The 18,507-nt window shown below is 43.4% G+C and overlaps 3 protein-coding genes across 3 annotated transcripts in view; all 3 read right to left on the bottom strand.

Annotated features, from left to right (window-relative positions):
* Nucleotides 1-271: 271 nt before the first annotated feature.
* On the bottom strand, nucleotides 272-3,415 carry btf3l4 (basic transcription factor 3-like 4). The gene is made up of 6 exons (XM_056604352.1): nucleotides 3,318-3,415; nucleotides 2,761-2,822; nucleotides 2,532-2,645; nucleotides 1,851-2,052; nucleotides 1,240-1,299; nucleotides 272-688 (listed from the first exon to the last, which is right to left on the bottom strand). The coding sequence occupies exons 2-6, from the start codon at nucleotides 2,812-2,814 to the stop codon at nucleotides 642-644; spliced, it is 477 nt and encodes a 158-aa protein (XP_056460327.1). The 5' UTR covers nucleotides 2,815-2,822; nucleotides 3,318-3,415; the 3' UTR covers nucleotides 272-641.
* Nucleotides 3,416-4,172: 757 nt separating this feature from the next.
* ptgfr (prostaglandin F receptor (FP)) lies at nucleotides 4,173-5,655 on the bottom strand. The gene is made up of 2 exons (XM_056603280.1): nucleotides 4,861-5,655; nucleotides 4,173-4,544 (listed from the first exon to the last, which is right to left on the bottom strand). The coding sequence occupies exons 1-2, from the start codon at nucleotides 5,653-5,655 to the stop codon at nucleotides 4,173-4,175; spliced, it is 1,167 nt and encodes a 388-aa protein (XP_056459255.1).
* A 10,176-nt stretch (nucleotides 5,656-15,831) lies between these two features.
* Nucleotides 15,832-18,507, bottom strand: part of st6galnac5b (ST6 (alpha-N-acetyl-neuraminyl-2,3-beta-galactosyl-1,3)-N-acetylgalactosaminide alpha-2,6-sialyltransferase 5b) — a 34,776-nt gene continuing 32,100 nt past the window's right edge. The window contains exon 5 of the mRNA XM_056603782.1: nucleotides 15,832-18,237. Within this exon, the coding sequence (XP_056459757.1) occupies nucleotides 17,901-18,237 (337 nt within the window). The 3' untranslated portion in view covers nucleotides 15,832-17,900. The remainder of the gene's footprint in view (nucleotides 18,238-18,507) is intronic.

The raw sequence follows: 18,507 nt of genomic DNA, 5'->3' as shown, positions 1-18,507 counted from the left end.
AACGAAACTCGAGGTTTGCATAAAGCATCTGTCGCCTTCGTGCCATCTTCACAGCTTTGTTAAAAAGCGCATTAGGCTTCAGAAGCTGCCAGCGTTGTACGACTGACAAATTTTTCGTTCACCGATAGCCATTTGATAGGATACACGTTCGCAAAAGATACAATACTGTGCACCTGACGCCTCTATTAGCTGCTGACCTAGTATAACCCCCTTAAGTATTTTTTGTTCTTGAAGTAAAGGAGTCCACGCAAACATGTTCTCAATAGCCAATAAATTATCACAGCAAACATCTTTAAAACGTTGAACAGTTTTTTATTATGTTTCATAAACAAACAACAAAAAAAATTCTTAAGACTAGCTTTAACGACCACTGTGATCCTGACCACGACTGACGAATGGGTGTCAATACTGAACCGTTGACTGAGTGTAAGGGAGTTAGGCACCTCTATGTGCACAAGCCAGTCTGACAAGGACTACATTGGGCCGTCGAGAAAATATAGAAAAGTCTCTGGTTGGTGGGGATAGTGTTTGATATGTCTTGATAGCTAGAGTTTAAACAGGGGCGACGGTGGCTTGCTTGCTTTATTTCAGTCCAGTCCATGTACACGCACACAGGGGCTGTCGGGGTGGGGGGTAGGGTATCAGTTGGCTTCGTTCTTGGACGCCTCGTCGAAGTTCTCCACAAGATCTGCAGGACCATATGATATTGACATATAAGGCTTGGGTCTCCCACACACACACACACACGCATGTCACCACCACTGCATCCTTTCATTACAGACTCTGATGTGTGTAGGATTTGTTTATTCAGAGAGAATTTGAGCATCGTTTATTAAACCACAATTTACAAAAAAACGTTAGCTGGGTCTTTTCCGGGATCTTGTCGAGGTTGACTTAATTGTTAAATTTAAAATTTAAAAGTTTATCCATTTGCCTTAGTCACAGGGATTCAATTTACAGAACGATATTAAAACATTTGTATTTTAACCCACGTTAAATTAAATAAATGCAAATTAAGAACCGATGAGTATGCATTTGAATACTACCATCTAAAGTAATGCAAAATATGACTTTTACGATTGAATATAAAATAGTGGCATAGTAAACGCATTGAACCATTAGAAGACGGTGGCCGTAATAATCAGTTTGTCAAGGCCACATGACACAACAAGCGTGTCATTGAATTAGTGGAGGGATTTCCCCATAGTGGAGTCGTAACAACTTTTAGGGGCATCCTACCTGGAACATCATCGTCCTCTTCTTCAATATCTTCAGCCTTGGGAGCCTTACTATCAAGAGCTGCGAGACAAAGGAAAACAAAGCAGTTACGGCAAGGTGTGTATACACAGTACACACTGAAAGACTACGGCTCAAATAAGCCTAAGCCAAAGTGTTGCTATAGCCACATGCTTGTGATTGGCGGATAAAAGGCGCAAATAATGATTCTTATCAGTAGCGGATTCGACTTGGTATTCAAATGCTGGTCTGCCAAAAGCTCTTTATCAATGACAGCTTATGGGTAACGATAAAACTTGTTCCTAAACCTCCCCGATACCTCAGCAATAGCTACTGAAGTGAAGACTATTTGTAGCACCAAGAATGCCCACTCAAATGATGTACAATGTAAACTCGCTGGTCATTGTTTTTGCCTTTTGCCTAAGCCATTAAGAAAACCATTTTAAAAAATGAAATGTTTCCTGGAAGGTTACAATCCTTCATGGCTGCACGCCATTGCAACAAGAACAGCCTGCTTTCAAGCAGCCATACGCTCTTTCGCCCTGGCCTCCACACACTTATACATTAAGGGCTCCCCTGGGCTAGAGAAGGTAAGACATGGGCCTGGCATCCACCTTGGCGGGGGAACTGTTCTGCCAGTTTGCGCAGGCTGGTGAGGCTGTCTGCTCCGAGCTGGCTGAGGATGCCCGGCAGCATCTCCGTCAGCTGCTTGTTCTCAGCGTGGCCGGTGATGGCGAAGGTGTTGGCGGAGAGGGATGCCTGCACTTTGGGGTTGTTGAAGTGGATCACGGTGCCGTCGTCCTTGATCATATTCACCTGGAGGTGGAACGAGAGGGGAGGTGGTGGGTTAACACCCGCTTTGTTTATTCTGATCTTCGGCTCCCGGCTATTAGTCGTTGAACTTGGTTTTTGCTCTGTGACTTATGCGACATTAAGTCAACATCGTTGAAACATCAGTGCCATGTGAAAATAAAGTAGAGGAAGTTAACAAACTCCTGTTTTAGGAAATATTATTCGCACGGATGGATTCATCTGACTGAAGCAAAATAATGGCTCATTGTCCTGTTTCTTCTTGGACAATCATTACAGTGTACTGCACAACAATCACGTTTGTCTGGTCATTTCCCCTTTACAAATTTTTATTGTATGCCATGTTATAACAGGTTATTACCCGTTATTACTCACGGAGCACGCAGGCCTGTGTGTGCATGATAAGACTTTATTATCAAAAAATAGGGTGCATTGATCCGAGTGCAATGCCTACCGAATGAGTATTTCTAGGAATATACATTTACCTCCTCGATTCCAGCAATGTTATTGACAGCTAATTTCTTAAGGGAGCTCTGAAGTTTTTTGTCATCAGCTGTCGCTGTTCTGTGTACCACCTTCTTCTTCCTACGAGCAGATCCCTGAACCCAGAGGAGAAAGGTTACTGCAACTGACAAGGCATTACACTGATGGCATTGTGGTTAAATTAGTCAGTCGAAACACCGTTTAGTGATACATCGATTTTATTTTCCTCACCTTCCCACCTATCCGGACCTGGGCTTGAAGTTTTGCCAATTTTTCCTGATTCATTTTGGGATCTGAAAGGTTAAAAACACACATCATCAAGAGCAGTAACTGACCAGGGATATTTACATTCTCTTCTGAATGTCACCCTTGGCCTTTAAGGAGTCTTGAATAGGGACCATGTAGCATGCATCGATTACAATATGGGATTTTTTAAAAACAAAACCTTATTTGAGCGGAGACAAAACATAAACGTCAGCAAGGGAAACGGACACGTCCTATACAAAAACACCAAATGGATGTTAACACACGGATGCAATGTGTAAATCCAAAAACAGCCCAACAAAACAAGACAGGCAGAGCAGTCTGGTCAAGCGCCTGCACTGACTCGCTAGCCGAGCTTGTCTTGTTAGCCATTCAGCTAAACGATAACATAAACCTGTTCAGTGAAAATACTGAGTGTCAATGTGCCCCTTTAAACGATACGCATACATCGACCACGTATGCCACGACGACGCCATTAACATGAAGTAACAACTCAGTTAAAGTGCGAATTAATAATGGCAAACCTGATAAAATATCCACTGAAGCATGCGCTATTGAAAAATGGAGACTGCGAGGAAGACGTTACGTCAGACACCATATGGCTTTCATCTCCTTCGTGGACTTTAATATTATATTTTTGAGTAAGGAGCGTGACAGTGCCACCTGCTGGTTAATTAAATGAATTACAGCTAGTTAATTACAGCACTATACATGTATGTATACCCTGATTGTCTTAATTGAATGTTCATAAAATGTGAGATAAAGAGAGAAATTACATATTTGTATCTGTCATACAACAATTCCTTATTTATTATAAATGAAATAACGGTATAAATGTTTCGGTATAGTGTAGTCAACAATTACCAGATTAAATGAATATGACTTAGTTTACCAAACTTAGCCAAAGATATCGCACAGATCACAGATTTTGAGATCCAACATGGATTCCCCACAAAGGTTTTATACAAAAAAAATACGAAACAAAGGCCCACTTTTTTCTTTTTCAAACCATGTACAATATGACACAAAAGCTCACTAACACATTAGATCAACACTAAGATGTTCACAGCATTCACGTTTCTTAATTCGTACAACATGTTTTAATAATACAAAAGAAGACAAGGACTTTCTGTCTACCAGAAAGAGCAGCAGCATCTAACAATACAAACCTGACACAAGTATCACACAATGGAATCTCTCAATCTCTCAAAATACTTTTAAACAGAGTAGAAATAAATAGTTTTGAATATTTGATTCAGCATGTTAGTTGACTTCTGGATACTGTTTTGGTCATTAAAACCCAACACAACATTCCAATAATATATCAATAATAACTACACGGAGGAAATTCAAATTAGTTGTAGTTCATAACAAAAAGGTTAATTTAACGCCATCCCACTTCTTGGCGTTGCCAGGTGTACTGGAACCTGGCTGTTTGGCGTGATGGCCTTTATCGTATCATTGGGCTGTTGCATGCTCCCCATGCAGATGCACTCGTTCCGCATTGTGCTGGAGGACCGCGTCTCGGCCGAGCTCCACAATAGGGTGCTCTTGCGGTGGCGGACGCCGTGGGACCGGGGGCTCCAGAAGCCATGCAGCACCAGGTAGAGCTTCCGGAGCACGGCCTTGCGCAGGAGGATGTACACCCAGGGGTCCAGGATCTGGTTCCATGTGGCTATGCGCACCATCATCAGCAGGCTGAAGGAGGCCGGTTCAGGCTGGGTCTGGGTGGTTAACACGATGACGTAGATCTAGCGCGGACACACATAGAAATTTGACTTTAGCATTATTTGTCACCACGCAACAAAGCTCTACATGTGTTCAAAACAGTTAATTACATTTAAGTGATATATATATTGGAGACAAACATCTCAGAAACCGCCTTGAGAACACGCTTTTGTTAATTTTGAGGAACGAGCTTGTACAGTGTTTGGAATTGTTTGTAGTTACTCCCTAATGTTTCTGATTGCTTTGCTTGTTTTCAGCCTCACCTGTGCGTGCTTGGATTCAAGCATCTGCTAAAACGCGACGCATAAACGCAAGTGTAACCTGTGCCGTGTTACTCACCAGCAAAGGGCCCCAGCACACACAGGACACCAGCATGATGGCCAGAAGCTGGACGATCATCTCCAAGTGGTAGGAGGTCCCTCTGCAACGGTGCCTCCTCCGCATCTTGGACCGCAGCAAGGCGCAGCTGGTCAGGGTGTTGCACACCAGCGACAGCAGCAACGCCACCAGCCCCAGCATGGAGAAGACCAGCGGCAGCAAGACGTCCAGCCAGTCCCGGGGCTCCCCCTCGCGGAAGAAGCACCAGCTGCGGGATCGCTGCACCTGGTAGGGCCTCGCCAGCGCCAGGGGCAGGCCGGCCACCAGGGCGGCCAGCGACCACGCCGACCCCAGCAGACGCTTCACGTGACGCGGGGCAACGGCCGTGGAGTGGAAGAGGGGCCGCGTGACCCCCAGGCAGCGCTCCACCGCCATGGTGCAGCCCAGGAGCAGAGGGCTGAGGCCAAAGAACACCAGGGACGCCCCGAAGAAGCCGCACAGCACGTGGTCGGGGTCAAAGGCCTCCCACTGCTTTTGGGAGCTGTGGATGAAGAGCACCAGCGAGCCGTTGACCAGGTGGCCCAGGAGGTCGGTGACCACCAGCCCGCTGGCAAACAGCAGGAAGGAGGCCTTGGATTTCAGGCGGATGCGGTGGTAGGACTTGACCAGGACGAAGAGAGCCAGGCTGTTGGAGAGGATGCCGCCCGTCATGGAGACGATGGAGGCCGTGACCGACAGATCATCGGGGCCGCAGGTGGAGTTGGCGGTCCTGACCTCGGACTCGCAGCCACTCTCTGACGTCCCGTTGGTGGACATGACAGTCCGTGATCTGCAGGGTGTGTGGGATAGGGAGAGAGAGGACAAGAGGTTATATACAATGGAGAATTTTAAAACAGGTTCCACTGATAACCCAAAACAGTCATCTATATGGTAGAGCAATGGCCTTTCATTATACATCCATTATAATACGCTTATTGCGGTTAAGTAAATCAATATTTAATAAAATAATAATCAATTGAAAAAGCATAGAAAGTATATATTACATAAATAAAAAAATTATACTTTTAGAGACATGTCAATTTCTGGTCAGCATCCGTCAAAAACATTATTACGGTAATGTTCATCAACGATCACACTCAAGCTTTTTGCATAAACTCACCTTAGCTTGTATATTCCCTCAAACAGCTTAACGTGATCCACTGTTTTCCATCCATGGAAATATGTGTTGTTTTTTTTCCGTTCGGCAATAAATGAACAACAAAAGTTTTCCGACGAAGCGTTGCTCCCGTGGGTGAGTGTGTGTGTGTGGGGGGGTATGCGTTCTTGGAGTTGCTACTTCTAGGAATATTCTACACAACTGCGTGGTCTTCTGGCGCTGCAAACTGTGAACTAGAAGGCAGGTTTCCAGCCTTCTCTGAGCGCTCCACATGTGATGCAGTCCTTTGAAGAGCAAATCAAATTCCTCATTGAGCTTGTGGATGACAAAGAAATGGAATTTCGTTGTGATTCAAAATATGATCGCTTTAATTAGTTATTATGTTTCAGTAGACGCTGCCAGTATGGCCTATTGGTTAAAAATGAAAATTGTATGCTGAAAAATGGCTTCCCAAACAATCGCCCAATATTGATTAACTATTGAATAAAATAACTAATAAAAAAGACGGTGAACGGTTGTAAGCTATGAAACTCTTTTAAACTCGTTTAAAGGATAGGAGTGATTATTAATAATCACACGAAAATTCATAGTAGTGGCCTACCCTCGACCCAAACAGACGTTGGTATGAATTAGTCCTACGACATTATCAAGAAACAATGTGTTGTATTCTATTTGTAGTAGGCTATATAGCCATTGATCATCAAGCAACAGAAAAATAAATAAATAATCGAAATCATGAATACAATATTATATTCTTATTTTATTTAGGAATTACAATTAGTAAGCTTACATTCAGCCAATTAGGGAACGTACCCTTAACAAAAAGACGAATGCTTACCTGTGATAAAAAACCGAAAGAAAAAAAACACCTTTTGGCACGTCCTTGGGTGAAATTGGCAGGAATTGCTTACCAGCCAGTGCATGCAATGCATTTCAGTAGAGGGAAATGCTATTCCCATTTTTCAGTCATTTTCACACCGACGGTTACAGATACGCTTTATTCACCTGCAAGGCTTTGTACAAAATACTAGGATCTGATCAGCCCTAAGGAGAGGGGATATGTACTCCTCATTTCCCAAAAAGATGCTGCTGTATTCTGGATAAATAAATGCTTATTCACCTCCTTCCGAGCCTGGAGCAGTGGGTCACCTCAAATGGCCAGCTGTCATGAACTATGACCCTCTCTATCTTGTCTATCTTGGCAACCCGTTTTAGGGAGAGAGACTTTGATCAAAGTGTCTTTGGACAACACAGACTCTTATTCATTCAATATTCACTTTGGCATTTAATGGACAACCCATAAATAACCATAAAAAACGACCAATCTTCTGGAACTTTGTCCCAGATACGTGTGACATAAAACTGAAAAGAAATCAGATTTGTCCCAGCATGCTTGATCCCAACCCTGGGAACCATTAGCAGAACAGTCCCCTGTGACCTGGGGACCAAAGTGGCATTGTGAAAAAGACATAGATATGCTATGTATTTCAGTCCTCAATGGCTAAGTGCTTTATAAACAATTAGTAATATTTTGAACTCAATGGCCAACAGGAAAGCAGTGCGATGATCTTCACTCTGGAGACATCTTGTCTGCTTTCCTTGCGCATAGCGTCAACATTCTGTTGACCTGTAAATACAGATCTTGTTCTCTGGATGTGAACTGATCACAGAGCCATGAGAATGTGTTGATATCTTAAACAATGTAATTTGCTCTCCTAAAAAGAATGTATTGGGACAGAGTGTTGATTCCCTTAGACATGTTTTATGATAGTCTAGTCTAGTCCGGGCAATATATTATACCAAACTGTCTCTTCCCTCCCTTAGCCTTATATCACTGAGAAATGTTCCATTATTCTATAGCAGATCTAAAACGGACAGCGAAACGTCCATAAATAAGATATTCAGTGCTTTACGGCTGATAACCTTGTGCTTGGGACACAATGTTACAAAATTTAAAGAATGCTGCTCTTTTGATGTTTTCTTGGATGCATGTCTGTAAGCTTTAGACGTCATGGTGGCACACTGACAATGTTTTCTTCCTTCCTTCTTTATGTATAATATCTGTGGAATGGCAAACCATGTGTGTGGAGTACTTGCACTCATAGTGATCTTTTAATCTGCGCCTCTAGATATTATCATACAGACTTGGATTTCCTGAAGAAAGAGAATTGGTTATAGCAATTTACTCAGCATATTTGGAGCAATGTGTATCATTTGTGCCATGGCACTACACATCTGCGATGGATATCCTGCTTGGCTAGAATCCAAGGATATTCTGTCCCATAATGAATCAGCCACTATTTTGTGTATTTTTGTGTGTTTTCTATGTAGGAACAGGAGGCTTATCTGGCGCCTTATCTTTAAGAAGTAGCCATGTTAAAACATGGTGACATTGCACCTGCAGGAACAGGAATGACCGGGGTAGCTTGTGCAAAGGGTGGCTATCTCCAAATGGTCCCCATCTAACCACTATGGTGAGATCACACCTTCTTTCCTCCTAGTGTTCTGATCGGGCGACTTCCTCAGCGGGATTTGGAGAAAATCGGAGGAAGATTAAGTCGATGACGAAGACATCTCTGGTGTCTTCTTTCGGTGTTAATCATCAAAACACCCTCGTTTTCAGATGGCCAGGCAACATAAGTCCTCGTCGTTGTACCGACTCTATTTCTCTCGCCTACCCTTCCTCTGCTCTCCTGCTGTCTCTCGTCATGCAGCAATAGTTCCCAGCCACCGTGACCTGAGATCTTCAGTCGGTCTCAAAAAAATTGGCCACCATGAGATGTGTTGAGGGGAGTAAATGGCAAAATGTGTCAAAGCTATTTATCCAACCAGAATTGCGACGGTGAAGTAATGAGAGATGTGGTCTACCTCGAAAAAAATACTCTTATAAGCCTCAGCTTATGGCTATTTCTATGGGAAAAAAAATTAACATTTCCTTTAGACCAAGGGTGTGCACAGTGTCCTGTAAATGCCCCGGCATTATCATTTGGAGCCAAATCAAAGCAGAACAGCTACAACTACAGCCGGAAATGAACGCTTAGGCGGCTGACAAAATCTGGATATTCCATATGTCATGAATCATGATATGATACCAAATGTGAATGTTATTTTATAGACCATATTTCAGAGACTTGGGGTCAGTAGCTGAATGTATGTATGTGAACTACAAACAAACATGATGCAACTCTACCTTTTCCGCATACATCTGTCCTAATAGTGTGTCTCTGCAACCACACCGTTTGTAAATATATATATATACATATATATTTAAAGTATATGTAAATAATGTTGTCTCTCATGAGCTTATTTTGCCATTTTGAATATAATTGAGCATCAGTGACATAACGGAATAGTTGTGTTCTTTTATACAGTTTGATTGCGAGTTTCAAGGTGAGATGGTGACTAAAAATAACATTTATACAACGGGGGACCTAAATCCAGCGATCTGATTGGTTCCCAACTGTTGTATAATGAGCGTATACATAAATGCTATGACGCCCGATACTTTTGTGAAAGTTTGCATATCACTCCGCGCCTGGAAGTAGAAACAGTTAAAAAGTAAAACATATGTTGGATGACGGAGGGTGTAAATGTTGTTACTCCGGGAGTGAGCAAGGCGATGGAGAGACTAACGAACGCTTAGGCACACAGCGAGTGAACTGCTCCATAGGATAAATTGCCGGCGAACCGCTCCATCGGAGCCTTCTCTCGGAGGGACGCTAAAGTGTGTTGCATAGCGACCGTCGATGCATAGCGGCAGCCAGGAGGGACTACTTTCTTGTATTCTTTAAGAAAACGGGTACTTTGACTTTCTTGGTTTCTTTTTAAATGTAGTGTGTCGATGACTTTCGTTTCGCCATAACAGTAAAGATAAAGATAAAGATAGACTTTATTGTCATTGTACCTATACAACAAAATTGGGAGAGCTAACTGAAGGTGCATTACACATACAAAATAAATAAATAAATAAATAAATAAACACGCAATTTAAGTTAAAAATTTAAAAAACAAAACAAGACAGAAATAAGAAAAACATTTGGAACAAGACAAGGACAGGTGATCTCAGGATAAATATAAAGGCCGTAAGAATCACCACTTCACCACTGTGAAGGGGGTCGCCGGCCCTCCGCTGCGCGTCGGGGCCGGACAACGCCCCTTAACAGTGGTATAATGAGCACATACCACAGCCTGGCGTGATCTATTGCTTAATTATAACACGGCTTTGTTGAAAACTCGATTCTGAATGGTCAATTACGTCATTCTGCAGTCAGCAGTCTATTAATGAATATTAGGCCTTTGTCATGGATATCAAACCGTTGCTATGCACTCGAAACAACCGTAGACTCAACAGACTACTTTTTTTTAGCAGAAGCAATAAATGCATTTGCAGATCAATACAGTGGTTTACAGTTCTATTTTAAGTAACGTTATTGATTTCCTATGTAATAAACCTTGTCATCAGCGGGGGTAATGAACACACAACAGGTCATTATGGCGAAATGTATCTGTCTGGTATTATTTCCCGATGAGGATCAGCTCGATGTAGGCCTACATTATCGCTTAAATATAAGGGGGTCTTTATATGTCCTCATGTAGCCACAATACTATAAAATAAAGCTTTCTTCTCACTAAGACCGGTCGGAAATCGTATGCCTGAGGTGTAGGCGTTAGGTCAAAATCAGGCCCGTTTCTAGCCTATATTAACGACACAGCGTCTCATACATGGTATTGACAACGAGCGCGCATTTAGAAGGGTTATTTGTTACAGAAACATTCTTTACAGATATATAACTACGAGGAGCTGATCGAGAGGTTTCGTTTCCATAGCAGAGATCTGTTTGACCTTATTGAGGAGTAAACACCGGACTGAGGCCTATATGTGTCTTCCTTGCGTTGCAGGTTCATTGCACTTTGTTTGAATGCAAACGGTGGATTTCTAAATACAGTTTGAGATGATAAGTGTACAAACGCAGGCTGTCCGATTTAGAGCGACTATTACAGTTTTTTTCGATTGCTTAAACACTAAAATCAAAAGTATGACACTATTATCAAAACCTTACACTCAAGGATCATAACATGAGCCCAGATCTGCACCACTATAAGCACAATGTCAGCTTCACACTTTTTGCAAAACAATACACACAGTGATTTGCAAAACACTAAACACACTTAACATACATTACACACAAAAATCTATCATGAAGTCACGTCCTTGCAATACCAAAGCACTGACTGTCAAATTACCACACCGTCCAACCAATTGGTTCAACACAGTCATCAGGTGTGCAAACACTTGTTTGCTTAATTGCAGACACAACAATCAGGTGTGTAAGCACTATAAAAAGCAGAGGTATGTATTCACTTTAGCAGTGTGATCTTGCATACTGTCTCAGTTTTTTACTGTACTGTAATATGTATACTAGATCTACACTGAACTACACAATTTTGCCGGACACTGTTTTTCAGAGAGTTTTACAAATGGATGGAGAGGAGATCCAGCATGAGTTCATTTACGTAGATGAGGCTGGGTTCAACCTGACGAGAACACGAAGGAGGGGAAGAAACATCATTGGCCACAGGGCTATAGTCAATGTCCCAGGGCAACGTGGGGGTAATATAACACTCTGTGCAGCCATTACACAGAATGGGGTCCTCCACCGCCATGCCCATATGGGCGCTTACAACACAGCACTCATACTTACATTCTTACAACAGCAGCAAATCAAATAAATCATATGCAATACATTGTTGTCTGGGACCATGTGTCTTTCCATCGCTCTGCTCTGGTTCAGAACTGGTTTCAGCAACATCCACATTTCACCGTCTTATATCTTCCACCATACTCTCCATTCCTCAATTCTATAGAAGAGTTTTTCTCGGCATGGCGGTGGAAGGTATATGATCTCCGTCTCCAGGCTGAGGTACCCCTCATCCAAGCCATGGAGGAGGCCTGTGACCAGATGGAGGTAGCAGCAATGCAAGGATGGATTCGTCATTCAAGACGTTTCTTTCCAAGGTGTCTTGCTAATGACAACATTGCCTGCGATGTTGATGAAATTCTCTGGCCAGATCCAGCTAGGCGAAGAGACAATGTCTAGTTGTTGTTTTTTAACTTACAATACGTAAAGTGACGTTTGATTACAGTATTATGAATCTCTATGTCAACATTTTGGGCGTGTTGAGAAATAAATGAGATTCTTCAGTCTGCAACATTGGTCTTGTGTATTGTTTGGTGAATTTACATTATATTTGTACTTTGTTGATAGTAGCCTACTCTAATCATAGGGAAGTAGAAGTGCTAAAAGTGTTTTAGGTTTATCACAGCAGAGTGTAACTCGTGCAAACAGAGTATAGTAATGTGAAACGTGTGTGTTTCATATAGTAACAAAGTGTGGTTTTTAAAAAGAAGTGTATAGTTTTTACAGGAGTGTTTAATTTTGCAAAGGATCTGTAGTGTTTTGCTAATTGGGTGTGTGGTTGTGCTAATTGTGTGTAGTGTTTTGAAAACACAGGCCCTGTTTTGAAAATTGTGCTTAAGCAATCGAGAAAAACTGTAATGCCCTCCCAATTTTCTTTCCAAGTTCACTTTTCTTGTTTGATTGGCAGTCAGTGTGTTCTTACAGGCTGTAGCCTACTCATCTTTTGATTTTCGGATCTCAATGTCTACCCAGTTGCCTTTCTCCTCCCGATACCTACTCCATAATCTTATAATAACAAATGAATCAGCAAGAATAGCAAGATGGCAGGAGATTGTTAACATTTATCCGTTCATTGCACGATGCTAGGCGTAGTGTGTGTGGGCATTCAAGTGAACCAGCATCGCTAAGACCGGGCGTAGGCATGATTGGGTGCAGGAGTAGGCCTACTAATGACTGATCTTAACAAAGATAGACATAGCAGTTAGTACCAGTCTTACTAAAGACCAGTTGATGCAACCCTTTCCGATGTTTATGATGCTGTCCCCAGGAACAGTGATCCTCAGAGCAAAGCAAACATGACATTCTGTTATAGAAGAGACACAGGCGAGGCGTCATTAGCGAAATAAATGTGTATCACTAAGCAATGTCAACATGAACCATTGCACTGTATTCAAGAAGAAATAATGTTTGGCTAATTGTATCGAGGCCTTTTTTAGTTAAAGCAATGGCCATGGACACTCGTTGATCTCTTGATGAAAAACAGTTTTTACAGTACAATTATCTTTTCAAAATAACACATTGCAACTCCATTCTCTGATTAAAAGGAAACATGCCATAATATAATTTGGACAGGCCAATTGATGATTGAGGTACCAGAATATATTCAGAACAGCTGTCATGCAGCTCGAAATACATCTACCACTATATTTTTTGTTTTGGGCTGCAAAGTGGAATACGACCAATAGGTGTCATCATTGAACAACGTTTAGATTGTAAACAAAGCAGTTCTACCAATCCTTTTCCTTGCTTTGTCAACATTTATCGACTAGGTAAATCCTTTTGAATCTGTGACAATCTTCACTTCTGTCTTGTATTTTGCGACACCATCTTGTTTATTTTATTAGACATGCAAAAGAGGAATAACCATACCCTCTCTCCACCTCACATTGACGTGACAGAAAACTATGTCATGACCTACTGGTTCCCACTGAACAAGTGTACAAACCACATATAATGAGCAACAATTAGAAAAAAATGCAAATGTAAATCCTTATCTTTCATTTTAATGAAAAACATCATGCAACCCTCATACAGAATAAGAAAATCAGAATATAAATCATCTCAGAATCCCTGGCTATAAATTAATAAATACAGATGGACACACACAAAAACACACACACACCCAGGCACACACACACACACACACACACACACACACACACACACACCCAGGCACACACACACACACACACACACACACACACACACACACACACACACACACACACACACACACACACACACACACACACACACACACACACACACACTCTTACACCCAGGCACACACACACACACACACACACACCCAGGCACACACACACACACACACACACACACACACACACACACACACACACACACACACACACACACACACACACACACACACACACACACACACACACACACACACACACACACACACACACACACACACTCTTACACCCAGGCACATGCCCAAATATAATTTTTGTTAATTGTATTTCATACGTGAACATAACATTCTAACACACAGATAATCTCATCACTGAATAACATCGGCTTCAACCCTGGCCTGCACATAAACAGAATTCCCTTTGTGTTCTTCACATACAAACCCTCTCCTTGGGATGCTGGCTGTGTACCACTTAAGATATTCAAAGCCTCGGCTCATTTGAAGCCAGCTTGTCCTCCATAAGCTGTTCAAAGCCCAGGCCCGCCCCATCTTCTGAGAGACAGTAGCCTACATTGGTGTGCGAGACACACAACACAAGGTCCACATCTGAGGGAGCAGCAACCGTGCCCTGAGACAGGCGCGCTCTAGCATTTCACAGGATACCCCCCCCCCCCTCCATAGTTCCACAGCCCGTCTTAAAAGGTTAAGAGGATTTAGGATTCCACTGCGGCCTCGGTGGTGAGGGAGGAAGGAAGAGGGGAATGATAGGTGAAGAGACTGTGGGTCGATACGGGGAATGAGGTGACGGTAGGAGGAGGAGGCCACCGACTTGTGAATCCTATTTTGATCTGTTAAGTTAATCATAACTTAACAGATGCTTTTATCCAATGTGAGTGACATTGAATTCAGATAGGCGTCATTAAGGAGAAGGTATTTTCTTTTGCCTGGATCCAACCCAGTAGCAAGCCACTACTTGAACCATTACCACAGAGGCATAAAGTACAAATTGGTGTATAAAAGGTGGAGGTGGCCGGTGTGGTTTCGAGTCATCGCCTTTGCACTGATCGTTTAGTATTTTGTTAATGGCCATGTTGTGCACTGCTGCTGTGAATACCTTAAGGGAATGGATCTGACATTTGACCTGATATCAACAGCCAACCAAAATCCCCGAGCAGCAATCACATGGGTCCGAACAGCGCTCAGCCATCTGTTCTTAAAATCAAGGCAGATGTTAGGCAGGAAATGCATTCATGGAAGTAAAAAAACAACAAGAAACAGACTTTGTTCTTGTAGCTCTGTGATGATCTTGCTGTTGCTGGTTAATGTAAAATTTACTCCACAGTGAACAGGGTTAAGGGGGTGACTGAAAACCGGTTAACCGTCACAGCCTGCGTGGCCAGCCGAAACGGCTGCGGCATACACTTTAATAGTGGAGAAAGCCAAACCTTTCTCCAGTAAACACTAGGAAACCAAGTACGCTTCGCACCTAACAGAGAGATAGAACAATGTGGTTGTCTTCACACCACTTAAAGTGGAAGGCACGCAGGTACTCTGCCCTGCAGGATCTACCTCTCAGAAGACACCAACACCCGTCCCGACACTTGGGGCAGGTGCACTGTTCCGTGCACCACAGAGCTGAACGGCTCTCCGGGACCACCAGAAGGAGGGAGAGTTTCTCCTTTCTGATCCGCTCCAGAAGAGGACAAGACATCCCGCGGCTACCCCAAGAGAGCCATTGGTCTCCCCCCAATGGGGGACGATCCTGACAGCTGTGAGAGAACCACCACCTGTAGTTGGCGTTCTCTCTGGACTCCAAACGCCCCCCCCCTGAGCTGGTCCAAACCTCTGCCAGATCAGTCTGACAATGTCAGGATGTAACCGCCACTCGTCCCGACGGGGGACTTGTCTTTGCTCCCTTTGGAACCCGCTTTCTGCTGGCCTGCCTGCCGTCGGTGAGGGCGTGGAGGGGCCCCGAACCAGGGACCGATTCTCACGGATGGATTGTTGGTGGGCGAGGACCTCTGCAAAGCTTGGTCCAAAGAGCCCATCCCCGGCTAGCGGGCTCTGGGCCAGGCCCACCCTGTCGCGGCCGGGTACCGATGTGTGGAACGGCCACATGGTCGCCCACGCCCAAACTGACGTCCAGCCGTCACCGCCACCGGCTGCCACCGCCACCGGATGGCGCCGGAGATCCTGGCGACCTTCTCCATGTCACGCTCTGCCCTAACAAGTCTCTGCCAACGGTCATGGCCGAAAGGGCAGAAGAGAGCAGTGCAAGGTTATCCACAGCCGCCGCACTCTGGGAGGCACTGACAGAACATCTGTCCCACAGGGCGGCGAGCTGATTCTGAAGGCGGTCTGGGGGTGGTGGCTCCTCGTTTGGACGTCATCCGGACAGAGGAGCGAAATGACTATATCTAATTTGTTATTTTCATAAACAATTTCTTCAGTCATTGAATGTATATGCCATATCGTATGTTATGGAAAGCAACGTTTTCTATTGTTGCCATGGTGATTCATATGGACGCTACCCTCCCTGATACCTCTCGGCTCGTGTTTGGTTTGAATCAATGGCCCTGAACGTTTTGTGTTCAAGGCCATTTCATAAAACTGATGACGTTTTTTTCAAATTAAACATATTAGATTAGAAGATTTATAATCTTACTCTGCCTCTTCATATGGCTCTTTTATAAGCAAGAGACCCCAGGTCTCTTCTTCACTCTCAAGTGACCTTGATAGGACCTACTTATTACAAAGCTTCCTGTAGGACTAATGTATAGTGTATCATCTACTATTTTAGCAAGCCTTAATTTCATATAAAAGATTCATATAAAAGAGACCAGCCACTCTTTCTTACTCCCAAGTCATTCTGTGACCCGTGAATGGTTGCATCACATCCTGTATGTCTACGACCCCCATGTTGATCATTTTAGGAGTCTTTTGAAAATCTTTTTCCTCTTCCTTCTACTTTATTGATGCATTAACATTTAAAAAAGCTTTAAAGCAGGATTAATTTGTCATGATTACCTTGGACCACAAAATGTATTTGAGAAATGAACATCTCGAATGGGTTTTTCAGCGGAAAAACGTTCGGCCAAGCGAACATAAAGTTTAGTTTGTGCATAAAAAATAAAAGTTGTCCTAGTCAGTCCCAACGAAGATGAATGGATGTCATCCCTCAGTCACTCAAAAATATTTTATTTGAAAGAACATTGTATGTTACAAAAAAAAAACCTGAACACAACTGCCCAGGCTAGACAGCACAGAGTGGTGATTCAAACCCAATTCAAGCTGAGTGGTTTCAGGGATGGCAGACACATAATTCACCATGGCAACGATAGAAAAGGCTGCATTAACTAAGATACTAAACTTATACATACACAAACTAAAGATTACGAAAATAATATTTTATTTTATCAAAACACATTTTTATACACTAAACTATCTTAAAATGTTGCACTTTCCAATGATTTTCCACTGAAAATATAATGAATGTCATCAAATTTGTTTTGCCAAGATACAACCTACATATACGAGACTTACTGCTGTTTCTTCGAAAAGTCGATAGGGGGTTCAAAAGTTTATATGGTTTGTTTTGGACGACATGAACAAACAAGCTATTCTGTCGTTTAGGTGGGAGATTTAGTTACAGGATAACTACAGGTTAGCAGTAGGGATCGACCAATACATATTTTTTAGGACAGATACCGATGCCGATACAGAAAAAAATATCGGCCGATACCGATACAAGTAAAAAAACGCAAATATCGGCCGTTAATATCGGCCGGCCGATATATTGGTCGATCACAAGTTAGCAGTTGTGGAATATCAATATTTTGCAAGGGATTGTATCGAAGTTAGAAAATCCAGTATTGTGTAAACAGTAACACACATACACACACACACACACACACACACACACACACACACACACACACACACACACACACACACACACACACACACACACACACACACACACACACACACACACACACACACACACACTTGCCTGCCTGCTTATTGATCTGTCTATCTGTCCACCTGCCTATCTATTGACCTGTCTGCTTGCCTGTCTGTCGATCTGACTGTTTATCTGTACATCCGTATGTCTGGAGTCTGGCACCGGCTGAAGCTGTCGTGTGTCGGAGGTGTTGGTCGCCATTGCGTCGGGGGCGGGGCTTCGTGGCGTCCAGTCCGGCTGTTGGAAGCGGATGGGGTGGGTGCGAGCCCAGCTGGCGAACACCGACTTCTCGGTGACGAAGCGGTGGCTGCCCTTCTGGCTGCGCTCGTTGGACAGGTAGGTGGAGCACTCGCTCCACCCCCGGGGCTCGTAGTAGTGGTACGGCACCGAGGGCCGCTGGGTGGAGGAGTTGCTGGCGGGGCTGGAGGTTGAGGAGGGAACAGGGGGAGACCAGGGCGGTGCATCAAAAGAGGAGAGAGAGAGAGAGAGAGAGAGAGAGAGAGAGAGAGAGAGAGAGAGAGAGAGAGAGAGAGAAACAGAGCGAGAGTGAGAGAGAGGCGTTGTTTTTATTACAAGGAGGGGGACGGAAGAAGTGATTGAAAAGATCAAACAGGTGGAATTAAGCATAGCCAGAAAGAAGACTACGAACCCAATTTAATTTGTCTGGTACTGCCCCTGACAGATGAGGGAT

The sequence above is a fragment of the Gadus chalcogrammus genome, chromosome 12, assembly GCF_026213295.1.
Source record: "Gadus chalcogrammus isolate NIFS_2021 chromosome 12, NIFS_Gcha_1.0, whole genome shotgun sequence".
NCBI lineage: Eukaryota > Metazoa > Chordata > Actinopteri > Gadiformes > Gadidae > Gadus > Gadus chalcogrammus.
This window is presented reverse-complemented; position numbering and strand designations above follow the sequence as displayed.

Bases quoted from the DNA above. Each gene is read 5' to 3' on its own strand.
- btf3l4 (XM_056604352.1), bottom strand. From the start codon at position 2,814: ATGAATCAGGAAAAATTGGCAAAACTTCAAGCCCAGGTCCGGATAGGT. The intron at 2,646-2,760 runs GTGAGGAAAATA...CTCTGGGTTCAG, and splicing joins AGGTCCGGATAGGTGGGAAG to GGATCTGCTCGTAGGAAGAA. The intron at 689-1,239 runs GTAGGATGCCCC...ATGGTCCTGCAG, and splicing joins AGAGGACGATGATGTTCCAG to ATCTTGTGGAGAACTTCGAC.
- ptgfr (XM_056603280.1), bottom strand. From the start codon at position 5,655: ATGTCCACCAACGGGACGTCAGAGAGTGGCTGCGAGTCCGAGGTCAGG. The intron at 4,545-4,860 runs GTGAGTAACACG...TGTCCGCGCTAG, and splicing joins TGTGCTGGGGCCCTTTGCTG to ATCTACGTCATCGTGTTAAC.